We start from the raw sequence: 27,986 nt of genomic DNA, 5'->3' as shown, positions 1-27,986 counted from the left end.
GAGCCTGGCAAAGGCCAGCAGCATAGTATAAGCGGAATCCTTTACTGCGTTTTAAATAAAGGACTCTGGTATAAGTAATAATAGTAAGATCGGTGCACCGAGCCACGCGCGGCTGTGTCGTTTTATTAGCTTCCGGGTGGGTCAGTTGCGCAGGATTCCCCTGACATCGTGCTCGGCTTGCGGGTTGGCGTCCGGATGGGAAGAAGGGCCCGGGGCTGCTTGAGAGGTCACGTGCCCTACGGTTGTCCAATCCCCAAGCCGCGTCAGGCAAAATGGAGGGCGTAGACAAGGCCGACAGGAGGAGGAAAAAAATAAAGATTAGTTAGATTTCGTAAATTATTATTAAGCGATAATGTCGATTGCCGCTTCAGCCAATTTCCGTGGTCGTTGTACGTTAAGGGCGTTTGGGAAGTTAAAACCAGCTGATTGGTCGAGATACGTGGCGAAGGTGAGGGTTTACTCCGCAGTCGCGCGGGCGGGCGTGAGTTAAGGCTAAGCGTGGGAAAAATCCGCCCTGCAATCAGTGGCGTAGCTAGGTCGTCTGGCACCAGGGGCCCTTAGCTCTTCTGTCACCCCCCCCCCCCCTCCCGGGTGTAGTCGAGGGAGGCGGGGATATCGACAATTTTCGGGTGTCTTCAGACGTACATGACACCTCCCCCCCCCCCCTTGCTGGCCCCATGCACCCGGGGCCCACAGCCCCCCGCCCCCCCCCCCTTGCTGGCCCCATGCACCCGGGGCCCACAGCCCCCCCCCCCCTGTTGCTACGCCAGTGCCTGCAATCACTGTCAGTTCTTCGCCCCTCGGGAGGAACTGCTATAGCAACGATTATTATAAAGGTAGCGTAAATGTAACAGGATTGAAGTAAAATGGTTTAGTTGTGCCTCAGTGGCCTCAGTGGTTTAGTCTCAGTGGAGTGGTGTAATGTGAGAACGAGAAAGTTGTGCTATAGATTGGCCGATTCCGCTGCTGTATTCGCAAAACATGCTAAGTTTGTTCGACGTGAACGTCACCCTTTGTACTCTCTGAAACTGAGATTCCTTTAGGGCGTAGCGTAGTCCCACGGCAACAGTTATGATAATTATTCGTCCAGTTGTCTGTCAGCTCTGCGCCTTCGGCACATATCACTGCCAGGCACATCGAGCAGGCCATACAGTTCCTGACATTAAAATGGCGGACGCAGTGCGTCAAGTAAAAAAAAATGCATATAGTAATCATCGTTGTTGTGGGATGCAGTTGAACCGCCAAAGGGTGTGTGAGTGTTAATGAGTGTGCGGTGTTCCGAAAGTAGTAATGTTATTGATTGCAGTGCATTAGTTAAATGAAATGTTCACAATATTGGCTGTTGTGGCAGCTGCAAGTAAAGCCTTACACATGTAGCATAGTGCTGTATGCCGAAAGCCCACTTTAAAAGATGCCAGTGTAGTTTATTGCCTGTGCAATGTTAAGTGATAAAATGTGACAATGTTAGTTGAGAAAAGAAACATTGACAATGGTGTGATATTAATGTGGTGCTTTGTGACAAACTAAACGTTAAAAGGTCTCATTGTTTACTTGTACTTCACGAAGCAACGAAATGCGACACAAAATTGATCATCGCGATAAGAGTGTCACCCCGAACAGTGTTAAATCTTAACAGGCTGCTGTGCAACAAAACATTCGTTAAATTATGTGCCATTTACTTACTGCTAGACAAAATAATCTCCAAAGGGAATGAACTTCTTAACAGGTTTCTACGTGACGAAGGTGCACCATTGGAGTACAAAATTGACGATTATAGTTCCATAAAGGCCAAGTCTGCCGAAATTCCGATGAAAGTATACACTTTAAAATGGGTACCTCTCGCTTCGAGAGCGTAAATGCGCGTATGGAATATTTACTAATTTTGGATGAATGAATCCTTAATGGCACCCGCCGCGGTATATACCTATGTGGTTTTGGCCTTGCGCCACCCTGCGCGAGGTCGCTAGTTCGACCCCAGCCTCGGCAGCCGCACTTCCACGCGTGCGAAATCAAGAAACGCTCGTCATGCTTAGAATTAAGGTGCGCGTCAAAGAACCTTAAGAGGTCAAAGTTATACCGCAGTGCTACGTTACGGCGTACCTCGTAATAAGATTGTTACCATGGCACGTAAGATCTCGGTACTTGAGTGAACGTTAAACGCTAAACTGTGCGAAATTTCAGCGGGGTGGGCTATATGCCCGAAGCAGTGGAACACCCTAAAGTGGGTCGCACCCGCCCCTGTGGTCGAGGCGTGTGCGGCGAGCTCGATGGGTCCACCGGGCTGCACCGGGTACGTCATGGGGGGCAGCCTCGGGTTCAGGTACTGCTCCTGGGTCGGGATGGCCGGCACCAGCACGTCCTCGTGGCCCTCGTGGCGCCGGATGAAGAGGCGGCCCAGCAGGCCGAACCGCATTGGCGAGTCCGAGAACTGCGGCCCCAGGCTGTTGGGGTTCAGCGTCGGCAGAAAGTGGCGGACCTGCAACGGTGGACATTTCAGCGCTGGCGTGCGCAAGCTCGCGCTCTCTATACCGATGGGCCATATCTTCATTAAACGGAAGAGAAGATAAGCCTTGACCCCCACAACTCACTCTTTCTTTCTGTGACTCTTTCCATGCTTTCGCACAGTCGTTTCCTGTGATAATCACGAACCTACTATAGCCCCTCATCTAGTGTACCTAATGGGAACCCGCCTGTTCTTATGGACTATATCCTATCGGTATGACTTTTGCTAATTAATACTCGTTCTGTTCTATTCATTCGCTGTGTTGTATTGCTGTTGAGCTGTGTATGTAAGGAGACCGTTCTCCAAGTTTCATCTCAGCTCTCTTTTTCCACCGCCCCGTCCTCCTCTCCTCTCTGGATAAGTGTTTGACTTAGGCTCTGGATGGCTGATTCTACTTGCGAGATCTTAATCGCTTACACTTTTCTTTAGGTAGCATATGCGCACTAGCAATTAGATAGCATATGCCACTTACCATTAGATAGCATATGCGCACTTGAATCTATATACGAATTCACAAATCCGTTATAAAGGGCATATATAAAGAGAAATATTTAGTGTCCTGTGTTAGTAAATTACCCATTTACGATGCCAGAAGAAACCAGCCTTACCACGAGAAGAGGCTTAATTTCGGCGAGGCAGAAAACAGGCAAAACCGAGAGACCGGTGGCGACGCCGCTTCGAAGTTCCCGCGCCAGTTTGCCGTGACGTCACAGATCTTTCGCGGCCTTAGTCTGCTCGAGCCTTACGTTATTTTTCTTTTGCCGGCGAAGATGGACTACATTGTTATCTAAAAGAGCCAGAGACTGAACATAGCATGTTTAAAAAATCATTTACTAATCCACCGGGGCTGAAATTCTGGAAGGTACATTGAAATCCATGACGTCACATGGACGTACCGGTGCTGGGAGCTACGCCTCGAAAAACAAACAAACAAACAAACAAACAAACAAACAAACGTAAATTTGCTCTTCATTTTCTCTTCTTAATAATGAGTCCATTACCACAGAATTAACGAAAATTGAGTTTAGAGTTCTGAAAGAATACTTCATCAGTTTAAACTTAGCGTTTCTCTTTAATGTCCTTTGAATTCGAACGGAAGGCTCGGAATGTAGAGAGAGAGAGAGAGAGAGAGAAAAGTAGAAAATGGGTGCATGGTAGTGGCGCTCACAAATGTTCGCATCAGCTCACCGCGATGCCAGACATTTTGACACATGTTTATGAATGGTCATGCGAGAGTGGCTGCTAACTGTTCATGAAGTTTGGAAGGTGGGCCTTGCAAACGTCGGTTTAATGGTCTCATATATGGAACAAGTAAATCGGCAATGTTTGCTAGCATTTGCCAACTTCAAGTGGCTAGAATTACTGGAAATAGAGTGAGAAACGCGACGTCACACTAACCTCAGAGTCGCGGTCAGGGCGTGACATTCAAGACGCAGAAAGAAAACCTGGCGTTGAATTTTATTCGTCCTGTTTCTGTATTTTCTTAGCAGAAAATACAAGCATGTTTCAAGCGGTACTTCAGCTAGTCTAGAATTATTCAGCGTTTTCCATTCATGTCTGTTAAGCTATCTTTTTTTCCAAATGGTGGGCCATAAATCTGATTAAACTATAGCTCCCACAGTGTTTGTATGTATATGAGAGAGAGAGAGGGAGAGAGAGAGAGAGAAACATATTTGCAAAACCCATGTCCAGGTCTGCTCTAGGGTGAGATTTGGGATTCCTCCCCCATGATGGTAAGATGATGGACGAGAGCTGTCCACGACGAAGTCGTTTTGCCCAGGTTGGCAACTCAGGTCTCTCGTGTTAGGGTTAAATGAGCGACGTTGAGGTGTGTCGGCTCTCGGACAGTGCCAGTAGATGTGGGCTATTGTCGGTACAGAACCGCACACTTTGTAATGAGGGGTATTTGGAGTTTGTTGTATTCTGTGTAGTGCGAAGTCATATGAAACCGCCCCGAGGCGGGGTTCGTCTGTAAATATCGCTTCGCCTGTAACCGATGGATGTTGCAGTGCCTCGACTTCAGCTGAAGCTAAGGATGTTTCTCTGTGTTGAGTAAACGCGTATGTAAATGATTCACAAAATTATTTTTTTTTCACTTGGGTTGCCACGGGGTATAACTTACGCTGCAGTTGTGTTTGTAAGATGCCAGCTAGTCTTGTCGGACAACAGGTTAGCGAAAGTGGCCAACCACCAATAGCGAATAGTACTTGCAAATGAAGGGTTTTGTGTATTCGGTCCTTGATTCCTGCGAAAATCCCCAGTGAGAACTCTGGCGCTGTTATCGCTCAGCTAAGACCATGTGGATGTTTGGTCAATATTTGTTTGATCTTCGTGCTTTAGGCTTCAGGCGTGCCTGTAGCGTAAGTTGTGATGCTTTATTCTTCTAAGCCTACGAGAAATTTTATGTTTTCTGAATGCATAAAGCCAATAAGTTTCGGAGCTCACGTTTAATGATTACGAATCGTTGTTTTCATAACGCAATATTTCATTGAAATTGATCGAAATCACAAAGCCGTTTCAAGCGAGAAAGACAAAGCCCCCTTTAGCAGGAATTTATCGTGAAGCCGAGCGTTTGCCGAAAGCTTATCTGGTCGGGTTTAATCATAGTCAAAAGAAAAAAAATGAATGTCGACTACGAACATTAACACTAAGAAAACTTAATTCCGCTTCCATACGGATGTGTTGTTCACAAAATTTGTGGACGATCCTCACGTATGGCAGCCGAAGTGTTCTGTTTATGTTCGTGGTGAGCGTCCATTCTTCCCCCCTTTGACTGACGTTTCATTGCGCCCACCAGGGTTGGACGGGATTAGCATGACGCCGGCTCCCTTTTCAAGACATGTCTGTTCAGCCCTAACCGAAGGCCGAGCATCGGGCCGGAGGACACCTGTGCCCATTCGGATCACCAGTGAGTAAACCTATGCTGTCCGCGAAGCGCCGCACTTCCTGCTCCCGCTAGCGTCTGAGCTCCCGCCAGTATTTTTGTGCAGGAAACGCGCGTTTGTAACCGTGGCATCCGAGATCCGGCAGTGCGTCCTGTCTCGCGCGCTGCACAATCTTTGAGGCGATGTTGTAATTGACAGTTGCTTATAGGTTGTTTTCCCTCGATCCCAACTGTAAATAGGGCTATACCTCTGTATGTCGCGAGTTATCGCATTTCTGCGTTTGTAGTGCTTCTCATTTATACAGCTAGCAAAATTAGAGGCCACGTGGTTGAACGCGCACCTGCTGTGGCGGCTGCGTCGGTGCTTGGGACGGAATTAGCGAGGCTCTCGGACCCGCTTCGGGCGCCGGGGGTGCAACTCCGCCGTCGGCCCTGGGCATCTGGACTGCCAAACTGTTGAGGTCCAGCGCCGGCAGGTTGGGTGGCAGGGTCCACTGTCGATCCACGTGGCCCTGGGTTTGAGAGCGGGTACGAAACCGATGAGGGAAGATGAAAACCGTGGTCTGGTTGGTGCCACGTACATTTCAAGTACGTATACAAGCACACATTCGTATGCAGTAGCCGAGAAATGTTAGCGAGGAAAATGTTTGGAGGGATTTCGCGCAAGTAATTGGAGGTGCGGAATTCATTTGTCGTTAGGTAAAGTTCAGCTGACGTTTCATCTTGGCCTCAACTGAGTTGATGTGTGGCCCGCCTTTTGCTCTGTGATCAATGTACTGTAGAAAGCATGCAACTTGGGCAAGTCTCAACGGACTCGTTATACACGATGCGCAATAGAATTTAGAAAAGTGTTCGACGAAAACTTGCCTTTCGAGGAAACCTACTGGTGTCAAAAAAACACGCACTCGCTAAGAATAAAAGAAAATAACATGGCGTATTTCGTGCCCCGTACGGGTCCCCTGATCACAGTGAAGATGTAAGCATGGGCGCGCGACTATTTATGGGCGATGTGGCGCAGCGTGCAGGTGCATATCTCGGGAAGATTAACCCGCGTCCTGTTTATCGTGCGTCTAGTTGATTTAATGTCTATTTTTCTTTCAGTCTTGGCGAGTGCATGTCTCCTTGGCACCAGGAAGCACAGAACGCAGCGTCCTTGTCGTCCTTCGCTTTAGATCCTCGTTCTTTTTGCGCGTCGTCTAGAATGAATCCTTAATCGACGCCATGCATCCGTCTCGTGCATAATCCGTCATGAGGATGTTGAGACTGGTCACCTCCGCGTGGTGTCCCGGGCGCCAGCTGACGGGCGACCACGACGGCGGCTTGACCGGCTCTGCGGCGAACATCACCGGCAGCACGGCGTCCGCGGGCACCGTGTGCGGTATGATGAAGCGCACGGGAAAGCGCGAGCTCATGGGCACCAGGCCGCGGTTGCGCAGGCGCGCCTGGTAGGCGTTGAAGAGCGCCGGCTCCTCGGGGCCCCACTTGTACGACGGCAGCATTGCGTCGTCGCAGTTCTGCGCATGCGGAACGGTGGCTGCGAAAGTCTACCCAATGCATTACCGTGATACAAGTATGTGTTGTGGCCTATGGGTCTTTGATGCGAAAGCATGAAATGTCCCATTGAGCGAAAAAGCCGGCGTCTGTAACAGCGAAATAGGCACCCGAATTCCCGTCGGCTGCGACGCCACAGTTAGAACGCGCCTCGATGGAGCAGAGCGGCCCAAATGGAACACCCACTGCCGCGTTAGCGCGCCAGGTATTGCGCGAGGCGAGAGGGTATCGACGCGACGCCACGTCACCCTCTCTCTCGGGAGCCGGGGTGCGCGGTCCGTATCTCCGTTACCCCCATTGGGCGTAGCTGCTGCGCGCACCTGCGGTCCCTGATGGCCGCTGCTGCTTCATCGGTCTCTCGTCGCGCAGAACGTCGGTGGCATGCAGCGTTGCCACTGCAGGCTGCTGCTGCTGCTTGCTGGCTCGGGCAGCACGTACCAGTGCGGTACATTACTCGCAGCGCAAAACTCGAATGACCGCAGCGGCGTTCAATTCGACATTAATGCTTTCGCATTCACAACTTAAGTTGTGAATGAGACCTAATATTAGGTGAAGCGCTTAGGGGTGCGATCTTGTACGCGTTCCAAAATAGAACGGAGGCGGTCCGTTCCCCCGAGCCGCACACGGTTGGTCAGTTTGAACGGTGAAGAACGCCATGACGTCAATTGTGAAGTGATATCTGCTGTCAATCATTCCGTGTTGTCTGCTATCGGACGAACACAACGGAACGGACCGCCCATTTCGCGACGGAAAGAACGGACCGCCTCCGTTCGAGTTTGGAACGCGTACAAGATCGCACCCCTAATAGGTGTCCTTCGGGTTTATTCGTAGCTTCGTTCATCACCGTGGCCTGCGCAGGAATCTGCCACGACGGCACATTCTTCGAGTGCCTGTCGCCACCTCGCGGTCGGTAGAAGCGTTGTTTGGTAACGTCCCGAATTTCTGTCTTTCCGTTTCCCATCGCTGTTATCACTTTGCCCATTTGGGAGGCGAATGTATAGTGCTAATGAAGGGGGAAAAATGGGGAGCTCACGTATCCCCGTTGCTTGAACCAGCTGAGCCCGTAGAGTGGGATCTGGCAGAAGATGAACAGCAACAGCATGTAGCCCCCGATGTCCACGTACACGGGAAACGTGTAGCCCCTGAGGGTTGCGCTCGACGAGCTGAACAGGCCTGACAAGTAGCTCAGCTGCACAGACGCCCGGCAGTGAAAGGGTTAGTGGGCGCCGGCTCGTAGCGGCTATTTCTCGTGAAACTGAAGCCCAAGTAGGCGCCAGCGCAGTACCAGCGGAAATCTCCATTTTAAAAATATAAATGCTGATCATTGATTCATGTTACGAGCACAGAATAAATGGGATCAGCTTGGGACAATACAAACGTTAGTCGCGTTCTGCGTGACCTTTATATCTGCCCTTACAGAAGTGGTGTTTAGAAACTGTCGTATTTATATTGAATTTTTACTCTCTTCTGTAGACTTTCTATTCAGACACATATGATTGTCATGTATAATTTTTCTTAGGAAGGCGCTGGAAACACGAATCAAGAATTTAGCAACCAACTTGCCCGTTTAAAAGCATTATCTACAAATGTCGATCGTTAGTATTATTACGAATATACGCATTATCTAACATATTGTTAGTTGTTTCCAGAGGTGGCTGAATTCGCTGGTGGCGTTGAGGAAGGAGTGGCCAAAACCATCATTTACAACTATGGTAACTTTTACTAAGCCAAAGTATAGGTTGCGGATTTTCTATGGCTCTTCTCACATTGAACCCTACCAGACGGCTCACGAACGGAAGGTATTTCTGATTAGGAGATCGTTGTATATACGTTTGCACCACTTGTTCAACCTACTTAGAGCTGCTACGAAGTTCTAAAGCATCAAAACGGGCACGCTTGTCAGCTATCTTTCTGAGCTGCGCCTTCAACGTTGTCACACGCATCACCGTGGACATCACTTCCTTTGTGTGCGTGTGTGAAATGTAAATAAAGCACCTTGCAACTTCCCGTACTTACCAGTAGCATGAGGGGAACCAGGAAACTCCAGAGCACCTTGTACGCGACCGACGATGGCACCGTGTACATGAATTCGATGTCGAAGAGGAGCCGTTTTGCCGCTGCAGCAGCAGTTTGACGTCACAGAAAGTAAAAAAAAAAGGAATGTTTTAATGCTGTTTGGTTATCGTACGTGGATAACAAATTGCATAACAGCTGTGTCTTACCAGTACTCACCTACGCGGCAGAAACTTGGAGGCTTACGAAAATGGTTCTACATAAATTGAGGACGACGCAACGAGCTATGGAAAGAAGAATGGTGGGCGTAACGTTAAGGGATAAGAAGAGGGCGGATTGGGTGAGGGAACAAATGCGAGTTAATGACATCTTAGTTGAAGTCAAGAAAAAGAAATAATGATGAGGGAAGGTAATAGATGGTCATTAAGGGTTACGGAATGGATTCCGAGAGAAGGGAAGCGTAGCAGGGGGCGGCAGAAAGTTGGATGGGCGGATGAGATCAACAAGTTTGCAGGGACAACATGGCGACAATTAGCACATGACCGGGGTAGTTGGAGAAGTATGGGAGAGGCCTTTGTCCTACAGGGGGCGTAGCCAGGCTGATTATTATTATTATTATTATTATTATTATTATTATTATTATTATTATTATTATTATTATTATTATTATCATCGTTGCTATTTGGGCTTGTTGCTGGTTCACACGTAGACAGCGCAGACTTTTTGACGGTAATCATGTTCGTCTTGTCTGCCCCGCACTGTGCGTATAGTTGAGCGACCAACGAGCCGGACTTCCCATCCTCTTGTAGGTATAACCCGTGGGAGAAAGAGTACAGAGAAACGATTAACTGCCAACACTTGACGTGACCACGTGACACGCGATGAACACGTGACGATCTTTATACCAGGCAGATGGCGTTCACTGCACATGTCGAGTAATAGCAGCAACGAAGTTCGAATGAACTTAAGCAAATATTTCTATAGTGAACTGGAAGACTAACACCGGCAGTTCCCCCAAATTCTGGCACTGTAGTCAGAAAGGCTATTCTTTATCAGACAAATAGGAAACCAATGTAGCGCTGAAGCAGTTAGTGCTCCCGTTCACACTGGTTCTCGCTCCTTGCTATTGCTATGCAGTTATGTAGCAGAGGATCCCATTGTCATACGCCTTGCAATATATCACAAATCACCCTTTTGATCCCTGAATGCGACGCGCTAGCTTTGCTGTTTCCGTAATTTGCTATTTCGTTAATGCGACAAACTTGACCACGGCTTTATTCTTTGGCTCGCTTATGAATGGTTGATGGAGAAAGGGCAGAAGGTGGCAGGTTGTGGAAACGCGTGGTCTGTTCCAGGTATGAAACGGCAGACAGAAAACCAAGCATACAGCCTATAGGACACGTTACACGTTCCTGTTACGTTTTCTTGCATACCAAAGCACCGGTCCAGTATAGTTTTCATATGGTCAGGCGTATTGGTTTCCGTTTATTACGGAAAGCCGGTTATTGCATTCTAAAGCTGCAACAGTGCACCATGGTAGCGCGATCGCCCGTCGGCGGCGCCTGCGTTGTCCAGCTCATGGTCGCCGTTGAAAACGGCCGCTTCGCAGAACCTTCCAGGTGGCATAATAGCAGGATAGACGTCGCCGCGTAAAGATCATCGCCTGTAGTCGCCAATGTCAACACGGCTCACGAAACAGAAAACCGAGAGGAGGCGCATGAAGGCACGATGGGTCGGCCACCGCTTCCGCGGTTGCGGACGCTGTCTCGTGACTTTCGATAACTTGCGCGGTTACTCCGATACACAATGCTTTGCGGCAACCGTAGGACTTAAGAGGGCTCGAAAACTGGCTGTTATCGTACAGAACAGTCAAGCCCGAGATCGAAATTCGTTGGCTTCGTTGAGTGTGATGACCGGTCCCAAAAGAAAGTGTTTGATGTTAATCAACCGTTAAACTCTCGGCAACAGTATAAAGCGCTTTACTGAGCGGGTTTTCAACAGTCTATTGCTTCCTATGCAAGCTGGGGGAAAACTGTGCTGCGGTAAGCTTATCGGATGTTACGTTTTCTCGGAATATGTGTTTTTCTCGTTTGTGGTCCCCTACAAATCGTATCAACGCGCGTCCAACTTACTGTATCCCCACGAGTAGCAGATGATCTCAACGAACGCGACGACCACCAGGAAGGACCCGCCCAAATGGGTTTCCAGGATCCTCATGAAGAAAGGCCCGGTCTGCGCAAACGCAGGTCGCGCTGCTCATTGTGGCCGGCGCCAAGTGTGCAGCTCGATAATTGAGAAAAGCAACAATGCGTCGGTGGTAATACGGTTAGCAACCTCAGTCGAACCATGCACGCGCAAAAGAGCAAGCAGTAGAGCTGGTAGATCATAAAATAGGACCACCACCGTGTTTAAACGGTCGAGAAAAAAAGAAAGCACTCAGTCACAAATGCAAGTGAACTGTGAAATACCTGCCCGAATCGTTCACGATGCTCACCGAGTTTTTCTATCGCTTCAAGTGTACACCACAGCTCGCTTCCATTTTCATTCAGTGCAGTGGCTCTACCGCTCTGTGCTCCAGCGAGTAATTAATTCCAAAGTGTGCGCGCTATACCAACGAATGTGAAACGTGTGACCGTGTACAGCCAGGGGAAATGCGGATGCCCCATAGTAACTATAGTGACGCGGGGCTTGCCTCAAAGATCGAGTAAGATTACTATTGCCGTCCGTGTCAACGATTCTTGTGCGAAGCGCTAAATTATCTCCGCCTGTTGAAACATCTACGTGCGTGCATCAACACGAAATAAATCAACTTACGGGCGTGCACAAAGGGAGGCCCGCCAGGAAGGCCCCGATGCAGAACAGCAGCGTCAGTTCGATCCTGAAGTCCTTGAGGCCGGGAAACTGCTCGGTGATGGACATGAGCACCGTGTGGATGAGGCACACCTGCGGCAAGAGTTCCAAGCCGCACAGACTGAGTATTAACTGTTTAGGGAGTTTTAGTGTGTCCGCGCACGTACTGCAGTTTACGGAACAACAGAGACACGGACTGCAGCAGTAGCATAGACGGTAGGGATACCTAGTAGCAGTTTGTTCAACGACAACGCATCATAAACAGTGCGCGTTTCCAGCTGTTCGTCATCCACAAAAACACTCATGAGCCATTTTACACTCATGACATGTTCCTTCTGACCTGTTTCTGGTCATGCCTGCGTAATTTGCTGTTGAGATACGTAGTACTAAACGTCGCTAAGTGTGGGGGCTTCAGTGTGGTCTCACCGAGGAATTCAGTCCCAGGAGAAACATGCAGAGAAGAAACAGCACGCTCCACATCTGCGGAAAAGCCAAGTTGCTCAGCGCCTCGATGTAGGAGACGAAAGCCAGGCTTTGCACTGCGCACGAAAGAGAAGCAAGGGGAGTTTATTAGGGGATCGTTTACGTACAGTTAGGGATCCTAGAGTTGAGAGACTATCCACCGGTAATGCGAAGAAACGCAGCGTGATTGGAGAAGAATCCAGGAGGGAGCTTAGCTTTTCGGGTGCGCTAACTCATTTGGGCGGTCTTGTTTCTAAGACTTGTTAGGCTGTTAGGCTTGTTTCTAAGACTTGCTAGGCAGTTTTTTTCGTGCTACAGAATTAAATTTCGAAATGTACATGGTGCCGTAAGGTGGTCCCTTTGAGAGTCAACCTTATGGAGCCTATTTGCGGAGTAGTTCTGGTGTGGCTGTGCTCATTAGCCGCGCACAGCAAAAGATTGTGCACCTTTAAGGGTGCTGGGTTTTTCCGTGGCTTGCACCGTTGCACTTTGAGCAAGATCGAATCGTTGATGGCGAGAAAAAGTTTTAGAGCGTTTTTTTCCCCTCTTAGGCGTACGTGCCTGGCAAGCAAACACGACACGAAAACAGACGTGAAAGCTGCATGAAACAACCTTTAATAGTTACCCCTGTAAAGTCATCGTGCTAGATAGTATTTGCGCGCGCACGAGCTGGTTACCTACTATCCGCTTGCGCCGATTTTGTTCTCTCCGACGGATCGCGTCCACTCTTGGAATGGGCATGACTCGTTGGAGACCACAATCAGCACAAGCGGATACTAGGTGCACTCTTTGCTTGCCTCGATAAGACAGGCCTCGTGACCATTGCAAACTCTAAGGTTCTACGACTACTCCAGCCTCGTAAATCCCTGATGACAGTTGTCAATAGGGAATGATAAGTTTTCACAGTAAATACGCTCGAGCAACAAGCAGACGGTTAGAATCTACTAATTCAATCGCTACAGAGTTTTCAAACTAAACGGCTCGTCTCACTGCAGCTACAGTTCGAGCTCACTGTCGTGTCCAGAAAAAGAATTTACACCATTACGGGAAAAGGTGTTAACCATTGGACAAACACGATTAAAGGTGTAGCTTTTTTATTTTTTTTATTTTTTTTCTACGTGCTACCATTCCACGCTCTCAAATCGCCGCACTGTTATGACGGCCGAACTGCGCATTATCGGTTGTCCGCTTTATACTCCGGGCCCGGATGCGATGACGCCTTGCGATTTCACATAGCAGATAAGGCGTCAAATGCGTTCCCCGTGTTCGCCCCCTTTTACCTTCGTCTAGGACGAGTTCGGGCAGGGTGACGTTCAGCAGGAAGGACTGGCTCCCCAGCGCGGAGAAGAACGCCGTGCTCGACAGCATGCCCCATACGAAGTTCATTATGGCGAAGAACCACGTGTCCCTATATGAGCGGGCGAAAGAAAAGAAAAAAAAACTAAGTATAGAGCGAATATTTAACGAGAAGACAGCGTGGATCGTGCGGTGGAGCCATGCAGAACAATCTCGCAGGCACCTCTCGAGATACCGCGCCAAACAAGGTGTCCAGCAGGTCGCTTACTGAAAGATGTCGTTGTAGAAGTCGTTGTAGCTGGCCAGGACCGTCAGGCAGCCGGTGGCGACGCAGAGGGACATGAGGGCTTGTTCGATTGCGTTCCTCCAGCACTGTTTTCGGAGAGAATTATTGCGAGAAGATATTGGGCGATCACCAATTTAGGCACGCGTTCGCTGCAATCATACCACGCCCAGTCACGACGATGAGCAAAACGAGAACAAGGTGAAAGCGGAAGGCAACGTTTCGACAACTGCACTTGTCTTTTTCAAGGCCACTTGGAATTTCCATCTCCTGCCTTCCCCCTGTTTTCCCTGCACGCCCAGTCACGCAACCTGTATTCAGTTGTTTAACTGCTTTATTGACCTCCCCCTACCCTTGTCCTAGTGGCTCTCGAGGCAAGGCATATAGACAACTGAATAGGCAAGGCCTGTATTCAGTTGTTTCACTGCTTTATTGACCTCCCCCTACCCTTGTCCTAGTGGCTCACGAGGCAAGGCATATGGTTGATTCGGTGATTCATGCTTCCTTCGTACTGCCACCGTCTAGGCCTCGTTATTAGCAGAGACTGTAGATATGCGGCGACCGTCGCGGTGAAGTGGCGCCACCTGCTTCTATAGGTGACAGTTCTTCTGGCCGTGGTGCTTCTCTAAATGCAATTTTTGCAGCATTGTGTGTTCCCTAAATCCAAGTGCACATGAATTTTTCCTTTGAAGGTACGATCACCCTAATAGAAAGAGGAGAATCTTACTCGAAGTCCAGTCTGCCGATTTGCGCAATGTACTATTGATTAAATTTACGCCTTGAAATACCGTCATGTTGTAGTGACGTAGCACAACCACGGCGGCACGGCGCAAGTGAAGAAACTGTTGGACATACCTGGGCCAAGCAAAACAAGCAACACTCAAAGCACCGTGCATGATAACGGCGAGCGCACTCATCGATAGTCGAAAATCATGTGCGGATCAGACGCGTCGGCTATTTATGCATAACTTTCAGCGTAATCACTGGTGCTAGCCTAAGTTCTACAATGTATACTTCTCGGCATGCGCGATATTTGATTACACAATGCTCATCGGCTACATGAACAATAGATAGAACTAGCGATAACATTCCAGGAAGTTTCGATACAGAAAGGTGTGCCTTGCTCGTGGCGATAACTTTGGGCATTTGTTAGCCGGTGAAAGACGGTCACCGGGAAAGATTAATTAAGCGCACGTGGTGATGCAGAGATACAAATTCGCACGTGAAAACGCATTGCTGGGCGTGCGCCGTTTAACAGTTACCAGCGATCGATTTGGGGCGTAATCACTTTCGTCATGTTGTGAACCTCTACTACCGATTTGCTGTGTTGGGAACCGTAGACGTCGCCATCAATTCAATAGTGACACAGGGGTGTCTAACCAGATTCCGCCCGCGACATCATCGAATCGAATCTCGAATCTAGCGACCGTGCGCTCAGCTGTCACTTCACCAAAGTGTTGTCCTCGTAAAGATACTGAAAGTTGGGCGAGTTGGTAGCTATTCATCATGAAACTGCCAGCATGCACAAACAAACGAGACGCAGGGCAACGGAAACGCCAGTCAGCGCTTGTGTGATACCTTTGTGCCTCTTATGTCGCATGTGCGCGCTGCAGTTCCATAATGTTGTCTTTCTTTTTGGCTACAGTTTCGCCCACTAATGAGTTGAACTCTGAGTTCAATTTTCGTGGTTGGGTTCCTGCCGCGTCCGTTCCTTGCGGTTATTGCAAAATCATGTTGCTGAGGAAAAGTCGTCTTCACCGTCGCTGTAGCTCACCTTAAAGGTGAAAATGTGCTGCCAAACCGGAATGAAAACTAAGCCGACGCCAGAGTTCGCGCCGTCCAGGGACACTCCTTTCATGAGAAGCGCGAACAGCATCAGGTAGGGGCAGGTCGCCGTCACCAGCACGATCTGCACAGGAGATGGTGACTTTATTCTGGCCGCAAATTCAGCGCATGTTTCATATCAGATCAGACCCCTAGAAGTTAGGCGGAAGTAGCGTGATTACTTATTCCTGTATAAACTAATTCGCAACCACTTCTGTCCGCGGTTGCTGTCGGCTGTAACGTTCTGCGTGCCTCGCCCAAACTTGTGTAATCCTAGCATTTTCTTCGTGAATTCCTTCTGCACCGCTAACGCTATCACACGTCTTGTAACACAGCAAAATACCTTGCGCGATGATCTTGATGTATTCAGAGCTTAACATTACAGCGCAAACACCTAAGACAATCCACAAAAAGAAAGACGCGACACACACTGGCGCTGGCTAACAACTTCTGCAGAAGTTGTTAGCTTTGGCTTTTGGAGTTGTGACTTTTGGACCCTAAATGGCGTTGACGTCCGTCGTCGATGTTTCCCGATCCACGGAAGCAAAGTTCGTCCTGCGTGCCATCGTTGCCGGTGCATACGTGCACCGCCATGCTTGGCGCGCACCGCGAGGTTTTACACACATCGTTTACAGTGTGTTCAGGGTTTATCGCAGAATGCGTTGTTCGTGCACGAATGTCCGACGCAGCTACTGCTGTGACTGTTCTGTGCTTTGACTCGGGGTTTCGGGATACTTAAACTACTACTCTGCTTCCTTACACCAAGTCAGTAGTACGAAGTTGCACCTGACCTGCATAGTGTTTACCGTACTAGGGAGTGATCCGTACCTTTCCGAACCACTTGATGCCCTTGCTGATGATGAGGAAGATGTTGAGCCAGACGAGGAAGTAGCAGATCGTCAGGTCAATGTTCATCGGCCGGACGTCATGCAGGCCTCGGCTCACCTTGAGTACCTTGTCCCTGCGAGAGAGGGCAACAAAATGCTCGCACACTGGGGCACGTTGTCAACTGGCCGGGCTGTATGGGTGAAACCGACACGTTCTTCGAATGACCACACAACCAGCATTCGAGAACAGACGCTGTAGGGGTTGAGGGACGGACTTCGGGATGAAAACCAAACTTGGGAGTATTCATTTTACATTATATACAGAGAGGTGAGACTCAAGTAACAGTCGTACAGTCATTACGGGCCGGCAGCAACTCGGACGCTGCGGCCCGCGGCAAGAAGTTCGAGAGAGGTGAATCAGGGAATCAGGGAATGCTCTGGTCTCTCTCGAATGCTTCTTATAAACCCTTCGAGCACTGGAAGTCGCGTCATGTTTGACCAATGGGAGAGTCCGCTCAGATGACGCCATTTCCGCCCAATCGTTGGCGCCCGTGTCGCGGTGTCACACCCGGCGGTTCTCTGCGGTCTTGCCTCTCTGACTTGCAATGCACTTCTTCTAAGGTGGAGAAGGGGGGGGGATGCAATGGATCCGGAGATGCTCCATTGTACGAGGGCCCACCTGCTCCCGGTGGTACGGCTCCGCAGTGGTGGCAAATGCCTTCTTCAAAGGCGAAGAAGGGTGACGATTGGGCTCCATTGTCCGAGGGCCCCTTCTAATCCCGGCGGCGTACGAACTTGTTTGCAAGTGTCCTGCCTCAGGAATGTGGCACCCCTGCTTCTGCATTCCTCAATTAGCTGTGCTGCGATTCGAAGTGGTTTGGGGAACTCGAAGTAGCCTCAGGAAACGGCGCCATATCTAACAACGCTAGGAAGCTATAGGTTTTCTGGAATAGACATGAACTCCATCGCTATGCCGAATACATGCTCCAAACCGGCACGAACGCTGTGCCACGTCTTTAGTGGACTGGTAGAGACACGACGATCGACTGGGTTGTTATAATATGCCTGCAATTGCGAGGACGTTGCAAACCTTCGGCTTCAGGCGGCGTGGTGGCATGTGCGAGTTGGGATAATAGATGGGAAGGTGCGCTACGCATCAGTCGGGACTCAAACAGTCGACAGTCGCTCAACTACAGCTGCACCAGTCATTGCTCGTAGTCCGCCACTCTAGAACGATTGCAATATTTTCGCGCCACACCTGTCAAACCCTAGAAGACAATCGATCTAGAATGTCTAATAGATCAAGTCGATTAAATGAAAGGTGGACATCGATGAATATTAATTGTTTTGCGGGATACTTTTAATCAAATAATCGTTATTTTCTACCCTAACTGTGAGCCCCTCCCCAGGAAGCGGCTTTACATTTGCTAGGTAGCACAGAGGGCCGTGGCATTTCAAGACTCGGCCAACGTTGGCGCGCAGGCGCGAGTAAGATCGGCTGCGAGAGAGAAAGTGTGGAGGCTTTTGCTCCTTGAATGTCCTAGGTATTCCTAGGGCCCTTCGACTTTTCCTATAGGTACTACGTAGGGAGAAGTTTCTTTGCTCGTTTTGTGTGCGTTTTGTCCTAGTCTGCATACAGGAGATACGAGTTGCTCGAGAGAGATGGCTCACCAGTAGAAGTGTTCGGCGGCCGACATGGTGGCGTTCACGCAGCCCGACATCTCGACGGAGTAGGCCCTGTGCGGCACGTACACGATGTTGTTGTTCGTGGTGTTGACGACCACGCCGAAGCTGATGTTGTGGTGCTTGAACCGCTGGTAGAGGCGCTGCGCGGCAGCCTTGCACGTTCTCTGCGCAGCGGACAAATCGCACCGCGTTGAGAGCGTTGCGTTGACCACAGGCGAAGCTCCTATCGAGTTCCCCCTAAAGGCGACCCTCGGAAAAGTTCATAGAACAATTGTGTTCACAGAAACGTTCTTATGTTCAGCTGTGCCGTATAAGGGCACATAGCGATCGATCGTCAAGCGAGAGAAAGTCGCCAACTGCAGCGTGCAGTTAACATTTTTGAACCCTTGAGGGTGTTTTGTTTGTGCTATGGTTAGTGGAGGATTAGGAAAAACATTTGTTGTGCTGCGGTTAGCATAATTACCCTTTAAGAGTAAGATCGAATCGTTGATCGAGAAGAAAAATTTGGTTTTCTTTTTCTTGGCGATCTTTTCTGGCAGCATAACAGCTATGGCAGATTGCATCTGCATGAAATGAGCCTTAATAGCTATCAGTGTCAAACTATCGTATCTGATAATTTATTGCGCACCGGCTGGTCAGAATTAGTACACAGTTTTCACGTTTCTTATAATCGGAGGCGTTAATTGAGCTCGCTGGTGTACACAAAAACGTTTACAGACTTAATTTTAAGGCTGCTAGCCGTGAGACAAACCAGCAGGCATAAGACTGCCTTTGTTTTTCTTGCGAGGAACAGCTACCCAGTGGCAAAGAGCCAGTATTCTAGAGCTTCATTATGTAGTACGTCTTTGTAAAACCAGTTCTGCGGTAGCCCGCAAGGTGGAGGAAAGTTTATGACAAGGAAACATTGACCTACACGCTTCTGGTAGCACAAGCTGCAGACGAAAACCATGCAGATTTCACACACACAAACACACACAAACACACACACACACACACACACACACACAAAAAAAAAAAGACTGCCGAGCAGTTTAAAAAACTTTGTCCTGGTCCGGAATCCCGAACCAGGACAAGTTTTCCTTCAACTGCGAGGCTCTCATTCTGCGAAGCCTCTATACGGGTTTCCTTTGTAGCTTGGTGCTCCAAGTCAACTTGTAATTTCTTGCCAAAACGCAGTAACCGGACATAGTGTCCCGTCACAGACATAGAATTGTCTCCGCGTATTTTCCGCAGCTTTGTATGCCGGAGAAACTAGAAAGTGTCTGCCTTCCTGCGAAACCGGTAGTATCATTATGTACAGAAACTTCTCTGCGGATGTTTGTCAAAATTTATGACGTCACGAGACGTTGGTTTACGCGAAGTCTTGAATTGAATTCTGGTGTTCTTGCGTGCAAAAACCACGATTTGGTTATGAGGCACGCTGTAGTGGCGGACTCCGGACTAATGTTTGATCACCAGGGGATCTGTAACGTTTTTTTTTTGTAAAGCTTCATTTCATTTCATTTATTGATACTGTGAATCCCATCAGGGATTGTAACAGGAAGGGCTGTATGTTATACAAAGGAACATGGTATAAGGTGTTACTTACTAAATCTTATACAATAAAAAACTTGGGCATATAACAATTTGATTACGGAATTATACAAGAGAATAAATAGAACTGAGAGGTTATGACAAAGATAATTGCAGTTACAGAGACCAGTTACAAGGTCAGTATTGACGTAATAACAATCGCGCAACAATCAAGATTACAATAATGCCAACAAGAAAAGAAATGTATTGCATCATTGCCGTGATTATAGTCAAGCACAAACACAGTTAAAATATTAAGGCAACAAGGAACTACGTAAATAATGTGAATAATGTGAAGAACTATTGCTGCAATGCGTATAGTTGATGCGCAATCAGGGTACCAAACGTTTCTAAAGATGAGCTGTCAGTGGTACTTGTGCTAAGATTATTCCATTCGCGTGTCGCCCTTGGAAAAAAAGAGTATTTGAAAATATCAGTGTGGAATGGAAATTCGCTTAATGTGTGTGTGTGTTTATGGCGAGTTATTCTATTCGAGGACGTTGTTATGTATTTCATAATAGGCAGTTTAAGTTGATTGTGTATTAACTGATACATGATTTTTAGTCTTGCAAGCTTAGCTCTGTTATGCATGGTTAGGAGTTCTGCCCGTTTCAGTAATGCTGTTGGTGAGTCTGTGATGGAATGTTTATTATATATGCATCTCAGCGCTTTTCGCTGTACCCCTTCAAGTTTTTTGATCAGTTTGTTAGTAAACGGGAACCAAACGGTGTTGGCGTACTCTAGAACCGGTCTTATGAGTGTTTTATATGTGATTAACTTTGTTTCGGATGGTGCTAGTTTAAGGCGTCTGTTAATGAAGAAGAGCTGTCTTATTGCGGTTGATGTGATATTGTTAACGTGAGAATCCCACTTGAAGTCAGATGTTAGTGTCACACCAAGGTACTTATGCTCATGAACAGATACAAGAGGAATGTTGTTAATGGTGTACTGGAAGGCTGAGGTATGTTTTTTTCTGGTTATAGATAATAGAACAGACTTTTTTAGATTTATATCCATCTGCCAGTCCTTGCACCACTGGGAAACTGCTGTTATGGCGTTATTTAAAGTTCTATGGTCATCAAGGCAGTTAATTTCCTGGAAAAGAACGCAGTCATCTGCAAAAAGTTTGATATTCTGTGAAGCATATGCGGGTAAGTCATTAATAAAGATTAAGAATAATACTGGGGCTAAGACACTTCCTTGGGGTACTCCTGATGTAACGTTAGTTGTCGCGGACCTCTCGTTGTTAATTTCAACAAATTGTGTGCGATTACTAAGGTAGTTTTTGATCCAATCAAGGATAGGGCCGCTTCCCAAAGTTAGTTCTAGTTTTGCAAGAAGTTTTGTGTGTGACACGCGGTCAAATGCCTTCGAAAAGTCTAAAAATATGAGGTCTATTTGTTTCTGGTTATCAATGCTCTTGGATATGTCATGTGTTAATTCAATTAATTGCGTAATAGTGGAAAGGCCTTTACGAAAGCCGTGCTGACAAGGGGTTAGGATATCATTTACGTCTAGATATGCGTTTATGTGTTTTAAAATAATATGTTCTAATATCTTGCATACTGTACTGGTTAATGATATGGGCCTGTAGTTTGAAGGATCAGATTTATTTCCTGATTTGTGTATAGGTGTTATTTTGGCAGTTTTCCATTCCGTAGGAAGGGTACAGGTGGATAATGATTTGTTAAAAAGGAGTATTAGGAATTTTGCCATCCACTCGGCATATCGATGAAGGAATATGTTAGGGATGTTATCTGGCCCTGGTCCTTTTTTTGTGTCGAGAGTTAGTATAAGATTTATTACTCCTGTTTCTGTTATGGTTAATGGTTCCATCTTCACACCAGTGCCGGAGGTTATTCCTGGTAGTTCTCCGTTATCAGATGTAAAGCTTGTTTCTCGTTCCAGTGTTTTCCTTTTATATTTTCCCTGATGCTCACCCATCTTGGTTTAATTAAACTAAATCTTACGGCTTGTGTTTGCGACAAGCGCACAGCGTTCCGCGCCGCGACATTCCTCGTTTTCGGTGCCGTGTCCGCGGGGTACGTATATACGTATATGTACGTATATACGTATATACGTACATATACGTATATATACGTATGTACGTATATACATAGTAGAAGGGCACTCGCCACGTTCGGCTTGCGGATGTAGCAGACGTGCGTGTTGGCGCCCCAGGAAGTGTAGCAGCCGGTCCAGGGCAGGTGCGAGCCGAGCGAGTGGTAGAGGTACATGAGCGCGTACGACAGGTACATGTTGTAGTAGAGCGCCAGGCAGAGACTCCCCACCGTCATGGTGGCACCGACTCCTGTCGCGGCACGAAGAGACGTCGTCACCCTCGTTTGCCCATATAGTGCCGGTCGAAGTATAAGTTCGATGAAGGACATCTGATTTCCTAGGGTGCTACAGGTGATCGCCCAATGTGTGTCTGAGCGGTTTCCAGGTTCATTTCGCTAATACGTGCGTTCCCTCGAAGGTTTTCTAAATCTCTCTCTCTCTCTCTCTCTCTCTCTCTCTCTCTCTCTCTCTCTCTCTCTCCCCCTATATATATATATGACTCTACGTTACAGTTTGGCATGCATAATAGGCCAACTACAATCTAAATGTTCATAAGTGGGCCGTTCGCTAGGGTGAACTGCATAATGTCATTTCTGCTGGCCATGCACATGGGGCGCGGTTGGCTGTGCGGTGGCTTGACATTTACTGGTTTGGTTGCTTGCACCTTGTTTTGTTTTCATTAGTGAAATTGGCATGGCCACATATTGGTGTGTGTGTGTGTGTGTGTGTGTGTGTGTGTGTGTGTTGCGCGCGCGGGCTTGTCAAAATGGATTTTTTCGCGAGAAGAGTAACGAGTCACCCCTTTTTTGGGCTTTCTGTCTGATGCACGGCACTCCAGAAGGAGAAACAAAAATAAGAACAAGAAAATAAGGGAAAAAAGAAAGCGGCAACTAACCTCTTGCCAACGGGAAGGCAGCCCAGACGGACATGGATCCGGAGCTGCTGAACTGTCCCACGAACATCTCGAGGTAGTACAGCGGCTTCGCCACCAATGCAATCACTATCAGGTATACAAACAGGAATGCACCTGCGGAGATGAGGTTACGCATATTTTCGCACCTTTTTCAGGCCGCTAACACTAATGGGGATAGCTTCCCCGGAACAGTAGGAGTGCACCTATGGGGTACAGGTTTCTGCTGTTTACTATCGTGTCAACTAATTCCGGATGAGAAATGTAAGCTTGCACGTACGTGTGCCTAGGGCAGCTGTCAACATCAGTTAAGAATGTTGTCGCATAAAAGGCGCAGTGTGTGTCGACACATGAAGCAAAAACACAGGCACACGCGCGCTCGCAAGCAAAAGTGTGGAAGCGGCAATGATTGACAAATTTTAACCAAATACATAGATACGTATTATCACTGAGACAGGTAGCAGGCATGCCATTTCCAGTGTGTTTTCTGTTTTCTTAGGCTTCGCAAAACACTGCGCCTTGTGCAGTACACTCACTCCACCGTTTTGTGATAGTGAATATCCGAACTGCGGACGTTACAGTGTAGAAGCCAACGAAAGCGCTGCAGTATGTCCATCGTGAACCTGCGTCTTACCTCCGCCATTTTCAAACACAAGGAACGGAAACCGCCACAAGTTGCCGATCCCGGCGGAAAGTCCAATGCTTGAAAGAAAAAATTCCGCCTTGTGGTCCCACTTGAGGCGGCGCTCCATCTGCGTGAACGAGACGTAGAAATTGCTTTATCGAGTTATTTTTTGTTTTGTTTAATTGTGGGGTTTTACGTGCCAAAACCATTTTCTGATTATGAGGCACGCCGTAGTGGAGGACTCCGGAAATTTCGACCACCTGGGGTTCTGTAACGCGCGCCTGAATCTAAGAACACGGGTGCTTTCACGTTTCGCCCCCATCGAAATGCGGCCTCCGTGGCCGGGATCTCGCGACCTTGTGCTCAGCAGCCTAACACCATAGCCACTGAGCAACCACGGCGTGTCAGTTAACTTTTCGGTGCAACAGCGTCAAATAGTCCATTGAGCGAAAAGCGGCGAAATGTCATTGGCTGCGACGCCACGTCACAGCGGCTCCTCGACGGAGCAGAGTAGGGGAAAGGGAACACCTGCTGGCGCACCACGTGTTCCTTGAGGGGAGAGGGCATCGCCCCGAAGCATGTCACGTTCACTCTCGCGAGACCGTGTTATATGCGTGGTTCGTTGAACGCCCAAGCTCTCGCCTGCGTTATAACTTGGCCTCGGTAATCGCTGTAGCGAAATTAATGTATAAAAAATAGAATAAATTCGGAAAGAAAAAACGTTGGCGGTAGTGAATTTCGTAGCTGCGACACCAAGCTCAGAAGCCGAGCGTCTTACCCACTGGGCTAATAAACCAGCGACTCCTAGATAGCAGGCCTGCGCACTCTGCTGTGTGACATCATGCTACTTGGACCGAAATTTCCATTAGCAAGCTTGGCATGAAGAAAGGGGTGACGTCAAAATCGCCGCGGCTTGCTCGGGAGCGTCCCCGTTATATTCTAAGGCAGTCGCGCACGGTAGCATGACGTCACGGATCTAAGTGCACCGGCCTTGTGCGCTACGAGGCGCTGGCTAAGTGTCTCAACGCGCTCGCTTGCCCACGAGGAGTTCATAACTCCTCGCGGGCTCTTTCCTCATCGGAAGAACCGCTCGGAAGTGTTCAAGTGGACGTTAATGCTTTCGCATTCACAACTCGCAAGAAGTGCTTAGGTGTCCTCGAATTTTTTCCCTGATTCTCTTCGATATGTATGTGTAAAAACAAAGACGTAACGCATGTATGGCGGTGTAGCAGGTAGAGACGCTCAGTCAACGATCGCGATGTCATTCTGAGGCCCACAAAGCCAGCAAATCTGTGTACTGTTGACGTCGGCGTGGGCAACAGAAACATGACGTTTGCTGTTGTATCAGCGCGGTCACCATAGAAGCCAGTGCCGCGCACGGCTGGCTACGACAGCGCCCCCTGAGGGCAGGTGACCCTAGTTTCGAAACCGAAACCGCTATACAACACTTGCATGTTCAGTAGATTGGGAACAAAATGCTGCCTCACCCGTTACCGAAAGTAGATGCATAAGCATGAAATGGCTACCGGCAAAGCAGATTGACTGGAGAAAATACTGTAGTCGGATACAACTCAAGTCCGTAGGGAAGCCCTGCCCATGCCCTCATAACCGCCAGCCACTGTTCCTCCGCGAGGCAGCAAATAGTTAATACTTCAAACTTTCTCTGTTGCCTAAATGAGGTTCTAACCACAAAAAATGAAATTATAAGCGAGTAATTTTATACGTTTTCACTCGTCTATATTAGTGAAATGGTGGAAACCTAATTCTTTATTGAAATAAAACGCTTGCTTCGCTGCAACTATTTATAGTCAAGTTTCACTTCAGTTGGCCGTGAAGTTTCATCAGTAAAATGGTCTCAGCAGTGAAATGAACTGTACCGCGGACTTTTAAAAAGTTATATGCTCCGACTCTATAGACTTTGTCCACGTCTATTGCACACCTCATCGCTTCCGCCGGCGAAGAGACTCTTCAAGAACAGCAGACGCTCCGGACGTATGAAGTACGACGCCATTTTGAAAAGGTCGCATAACGACGATTTCGTTTGCTTATGTGATTGGCTGGCGGAGTAACAAATGCCGCGCGGTCTGTGTGCCTTGGTAGCTAACTGCTGTTTCTTTAAGTTGTATGCTAATATAGCTAATATATTAAAATGGCTGTAGTGAGTGTTCGCAACGGCACACTACACGGCACCACACAGCACAACGCCATACTGTGCACTGGTCCATATTGACGCAATAGTTTCCTGTCACGGACAGAACCTCATTGCAAGCAACTTGTTTGGGCAGTAACTATCGTATGTAATGTGGTTTTGTACAAAGGGTTGGGGGATAAAGGCCGCATCTTAAGTATTGACCGATTGCCCGGATGATATCGTTTTGTTCTCGCAACGATGCGCGGTTGTTCCCGTTCCATTCTCGTTTTGGGTGCCCGGATAGCGGCTCAGGATTTTGACTCAACGCTTCTTGAAGGTCGCCAACAGCGGGAGCTAAACGCATTTCATGCCTATTATCACTTTTACTGTGAACGTGGATGCAGAAAGAGACTAACAATCTCGAGCCCCAGGTTGAAGCACATCGTTTGACGACGGTTGTACGTATTGAAATGCCACCAAAAGAGGCTTTCTAATACGTTTAAAAAACATTGTTCCGTCTAGCGCTATACAAGTTCCTAAATCAATTTCATAAACTATCGTAATGTCGGTACACGTTCGCTCTTGCTCAAAATTACAGAAGAGTAGCAAGCCACAGCAATTAGTAGATTGATGCATGTCTCACGTAAATCGCGCCTTATACTGTCCTTCAGCGTTAGGCTTGGTGCTAAGCCTGTGGCTAGGCTTAACTGTTCTAGCTTTCAAAGTTCTGTTATTCTAGTTAGTAGCCGTTCCGCTATATAACGGCATCGGTTGTTCGTCCGTCGTGCTTAGACTCAACCAAATAAACTTCCTGAAATGCGCTAGTGCTAGTTTTCCAAATATATCTAAACTGTGTTGGCGCCAGAGAGATCTTTGCTGCGGCCTGTCCTATTGACTTTGAGGTCGCATAATGCAGAAGCGTTCTACCGGTGCTGGGACAGACGCCGCCATGCTGAAAGTATCGTAAGCTCAAGACTGATTTGGGCATCTCCGCAAAGTCACTTTCTCGGATGCGTTGCATTTATTTAGACCAAGGAGTACATTTCATTTTTCCGCGCACAGAACACACCGGCAGTATACGCCCCGCGCAAGTGTGTTCTGTCTCAACGGTTAGCAGGAGCTCGTGACTAAGCCTAACAGCGAAAGTTGCTGCCATAATTGTAAGTAGAACGCGCGACTCTCAAATGAAAACAGAAATCAGTTTGATCGCTTAACTACCCGGCTCTGCCACTGCTTATCGACGCACTTATACGGGGCGATAATGAAAGGTTGCAAGGAACGTCGCCGAGTTATCTGTAAAAAAACGATAGGGCAAAATATACGCGTAAAATAACGGCAAAGCGGTCGAAGCTTGCTAAATGGCGCCTATCCAGGGCATGCCTACTCGTTTGCCTAACGCATGCACGCTATACGTCGACGCGCTCACCTCGGATCGCAAGGCGGGTGGAGACCTTTCCGGGGAGGGAAAAGAAAAGCGCTATGGACGGAGGTGCGTCCCCTTCTTCTGTGCCGTTGTTCTTAAAAAAAGCGCGCGAGCAGCAGATCACGAGGCACGCGCGTCCTGCATCCTCTCCTTCTTCCGCTTCGTCTTCATCCTTGCTCGTGGTGCTGCTGTTCTGTGTCAGCAACATATAGCCATGCAAGCTTCGCGTCAATAAGCACGCTTTGCAGCAATACCTGTATACATATAGCATGTATGTGCTGTAAGTATCGACACCCAAAACTGCAAACTATAAACTGTGCAGCAAAAAAAAAATTGTTTTTGCGTCTAACTAATCGGTATCGCTGTTATGACGCTCCCCAGATGCACGGCGACGTGGGATCGCCGTATCTGTCTCTTATCACCGAACAATTGCAGCACCTTATCGCCTTCCGTATCCGATTATACAGGCAACGTGCTTGAGGCGAAAGTCTGCAAGCTGTTGTTTTATTAGTCGATGTTGGGGTAACCTGCCGTATCAGCCTCTTCATAAGCATGGGAGTCTCAACAGTGTGCGATGTTTCACGTGAGATGCATTTATTCAAAATTGAACCGTCGTGGCCACTTTCAGATATGCGGTGAACAGCTGAACATTATTGACGCGTTTCTACTATATGAGTTGACTGCGCTGCATTGGTTGACCGAATAAGTTCTGTTAAAGTCCATAGAGTGGAGGAAGAATTGGGAAACGGAAAGTTATAGCGTCCAGGTAAACGTGGTGCAAAACTACGGAAAAAAAAAAGTTTCTCGGAGAGAAAGCAGAATTTACTCACTTAAAGAGAAATCGCCGTGGTGAGTTTATCGAACTCGACAAACAAAAGACGTCATTGATCCTGTGCTCGGGTTGCCGTAACGTATCGTTTTTCTTTCTTTTAAAATTTATTTCATGCGCTTTTGTGCAATTAGCGTAAATCGAATGCCAAATGCGCTAAGTGTACAAGCGAGAAGCAAGCGCTCTTTCTGTTTCCCAGTGTTCGTGAAAGAAAGCCACATACGCTTTCAGTGTAAGTGCTTAATTGCTTGAAGAT

At 48.0% G+C, this 27,986-nt stretch overlaps 3 protein-coding genes across 3 annotated transcripts in view; 2 read left to right on the top strand and 1 right to left on the bottom strand.

The window, feature by feature from the left end:
- The window catches only part of LOC135903681 (uncharacterized), a 242,064-nt gene that overhangs the window by 41,838 nt on the left and 172,240 nt on the right, over positions 1 to 27,986 (top strand). The gene's annotated exons all lie outside the window — the stretch shown is intronic.
- Positions 1 to 27,986, top strand: part of LOC135903703 (natterin-4-like) — a 283,730-nt gene that overhangs the window by 240,006 nt on the left and 15,738 nt on the right. The window contains exon 3 of the mRNA XM_065434055.1: positions 5,301 to 5,411. Within this exon, the coding sequence (XP_065290127.1) occupies positions 5,301 to 5,411 (111 nt within the window). The remainder of the gene's footprint in view (positions 1 to 5,300; positions 5,412 to 27,986) is intronic.
- LOC135903694 (sodium-dependent nutrient amino acid transporter 1-like) lies at positions 88 to 27,062 on the bottom strand. Its single transcript, XM_065434039.2, has 18 exons — positions 26,905 to 27,062; positions 23,357 to 23,474; positions 22,708 to 22,839; positions 21,887 to 22,062; positions 18,165 to 18,343; positions 16,495 to 16,627; positions 15,617 to 15,751; positions 13,828 to 13,931; positions 13,544 to 13,671; positions 12,228 to 12,340; positions 11,766 to 11,894; positions 11,084 to 11,183; positions 8,955 to 9,055; positions 7,972 to 8,127; positions 6,659 to 6,901; positions 5,729 to 5,899; positions 2,233 to 2,476; positions 88 to 236 (listed from the first exon to the last, which is right to left on the bottom strand). The coding sequence occupies exons 2-18, from the start codon at positions 23,472 to 23,474 to the stop codon at positions 142 to 144; spliced, it is 2,457 nt and encodes an 818-aa protein (XP_065290111.1). The 5' UTR covers positions 26,905 to 27,062; the 3' UTR covers positions 88 to 141.

The sequence above is a fragment of the Dermacentor albipictus genome, chromosome 9 (assembly GCF_038994185.2).
Source record: "Dermacentor albipictus isolate Rhodes 1998 colony chromosome 9, USDA_Dalb.pri_finalv2, whole genome shotgun sequence".
Lineage (NCBI taxonomy): Eukaryota > Metazoa > Arthropoda > Arachnida > Ixodida > Ixodidae > Dermacentor > Dermacentor albipictus.
The sequence above is the reverse complement of the archived record's forward strand: the minus strand, read 5'-3'. Positions and strand labels throughout refer to the sequence as shown.

Excerpts from the sequence above, each read along its gene's own strand:
- LOC135903694 (XM_065434039.2), bottom strand. The coding sequence starts at position 23,474 with ATGGAGCGCCGCCTCAAGTGGGACCACAAGGCGGAATTTTTTCTTTCA. Across the intron at positions 22,063-22,707 it reads TGCCTTCCCGTTGGCAAGAG|GAGTCGGTGCCACCATGACG; the intron begins GTTAGTTGCCGC and ends GTGCCGCGACAG. Across the intron at positions 16,628-18,164 it reads GCCGCCGAACACTTCTACTG|GGACAAGGTACTCAAGGTGA; the intron begins GTGAGCCATCTC and ends CCTCTCTCGCAG.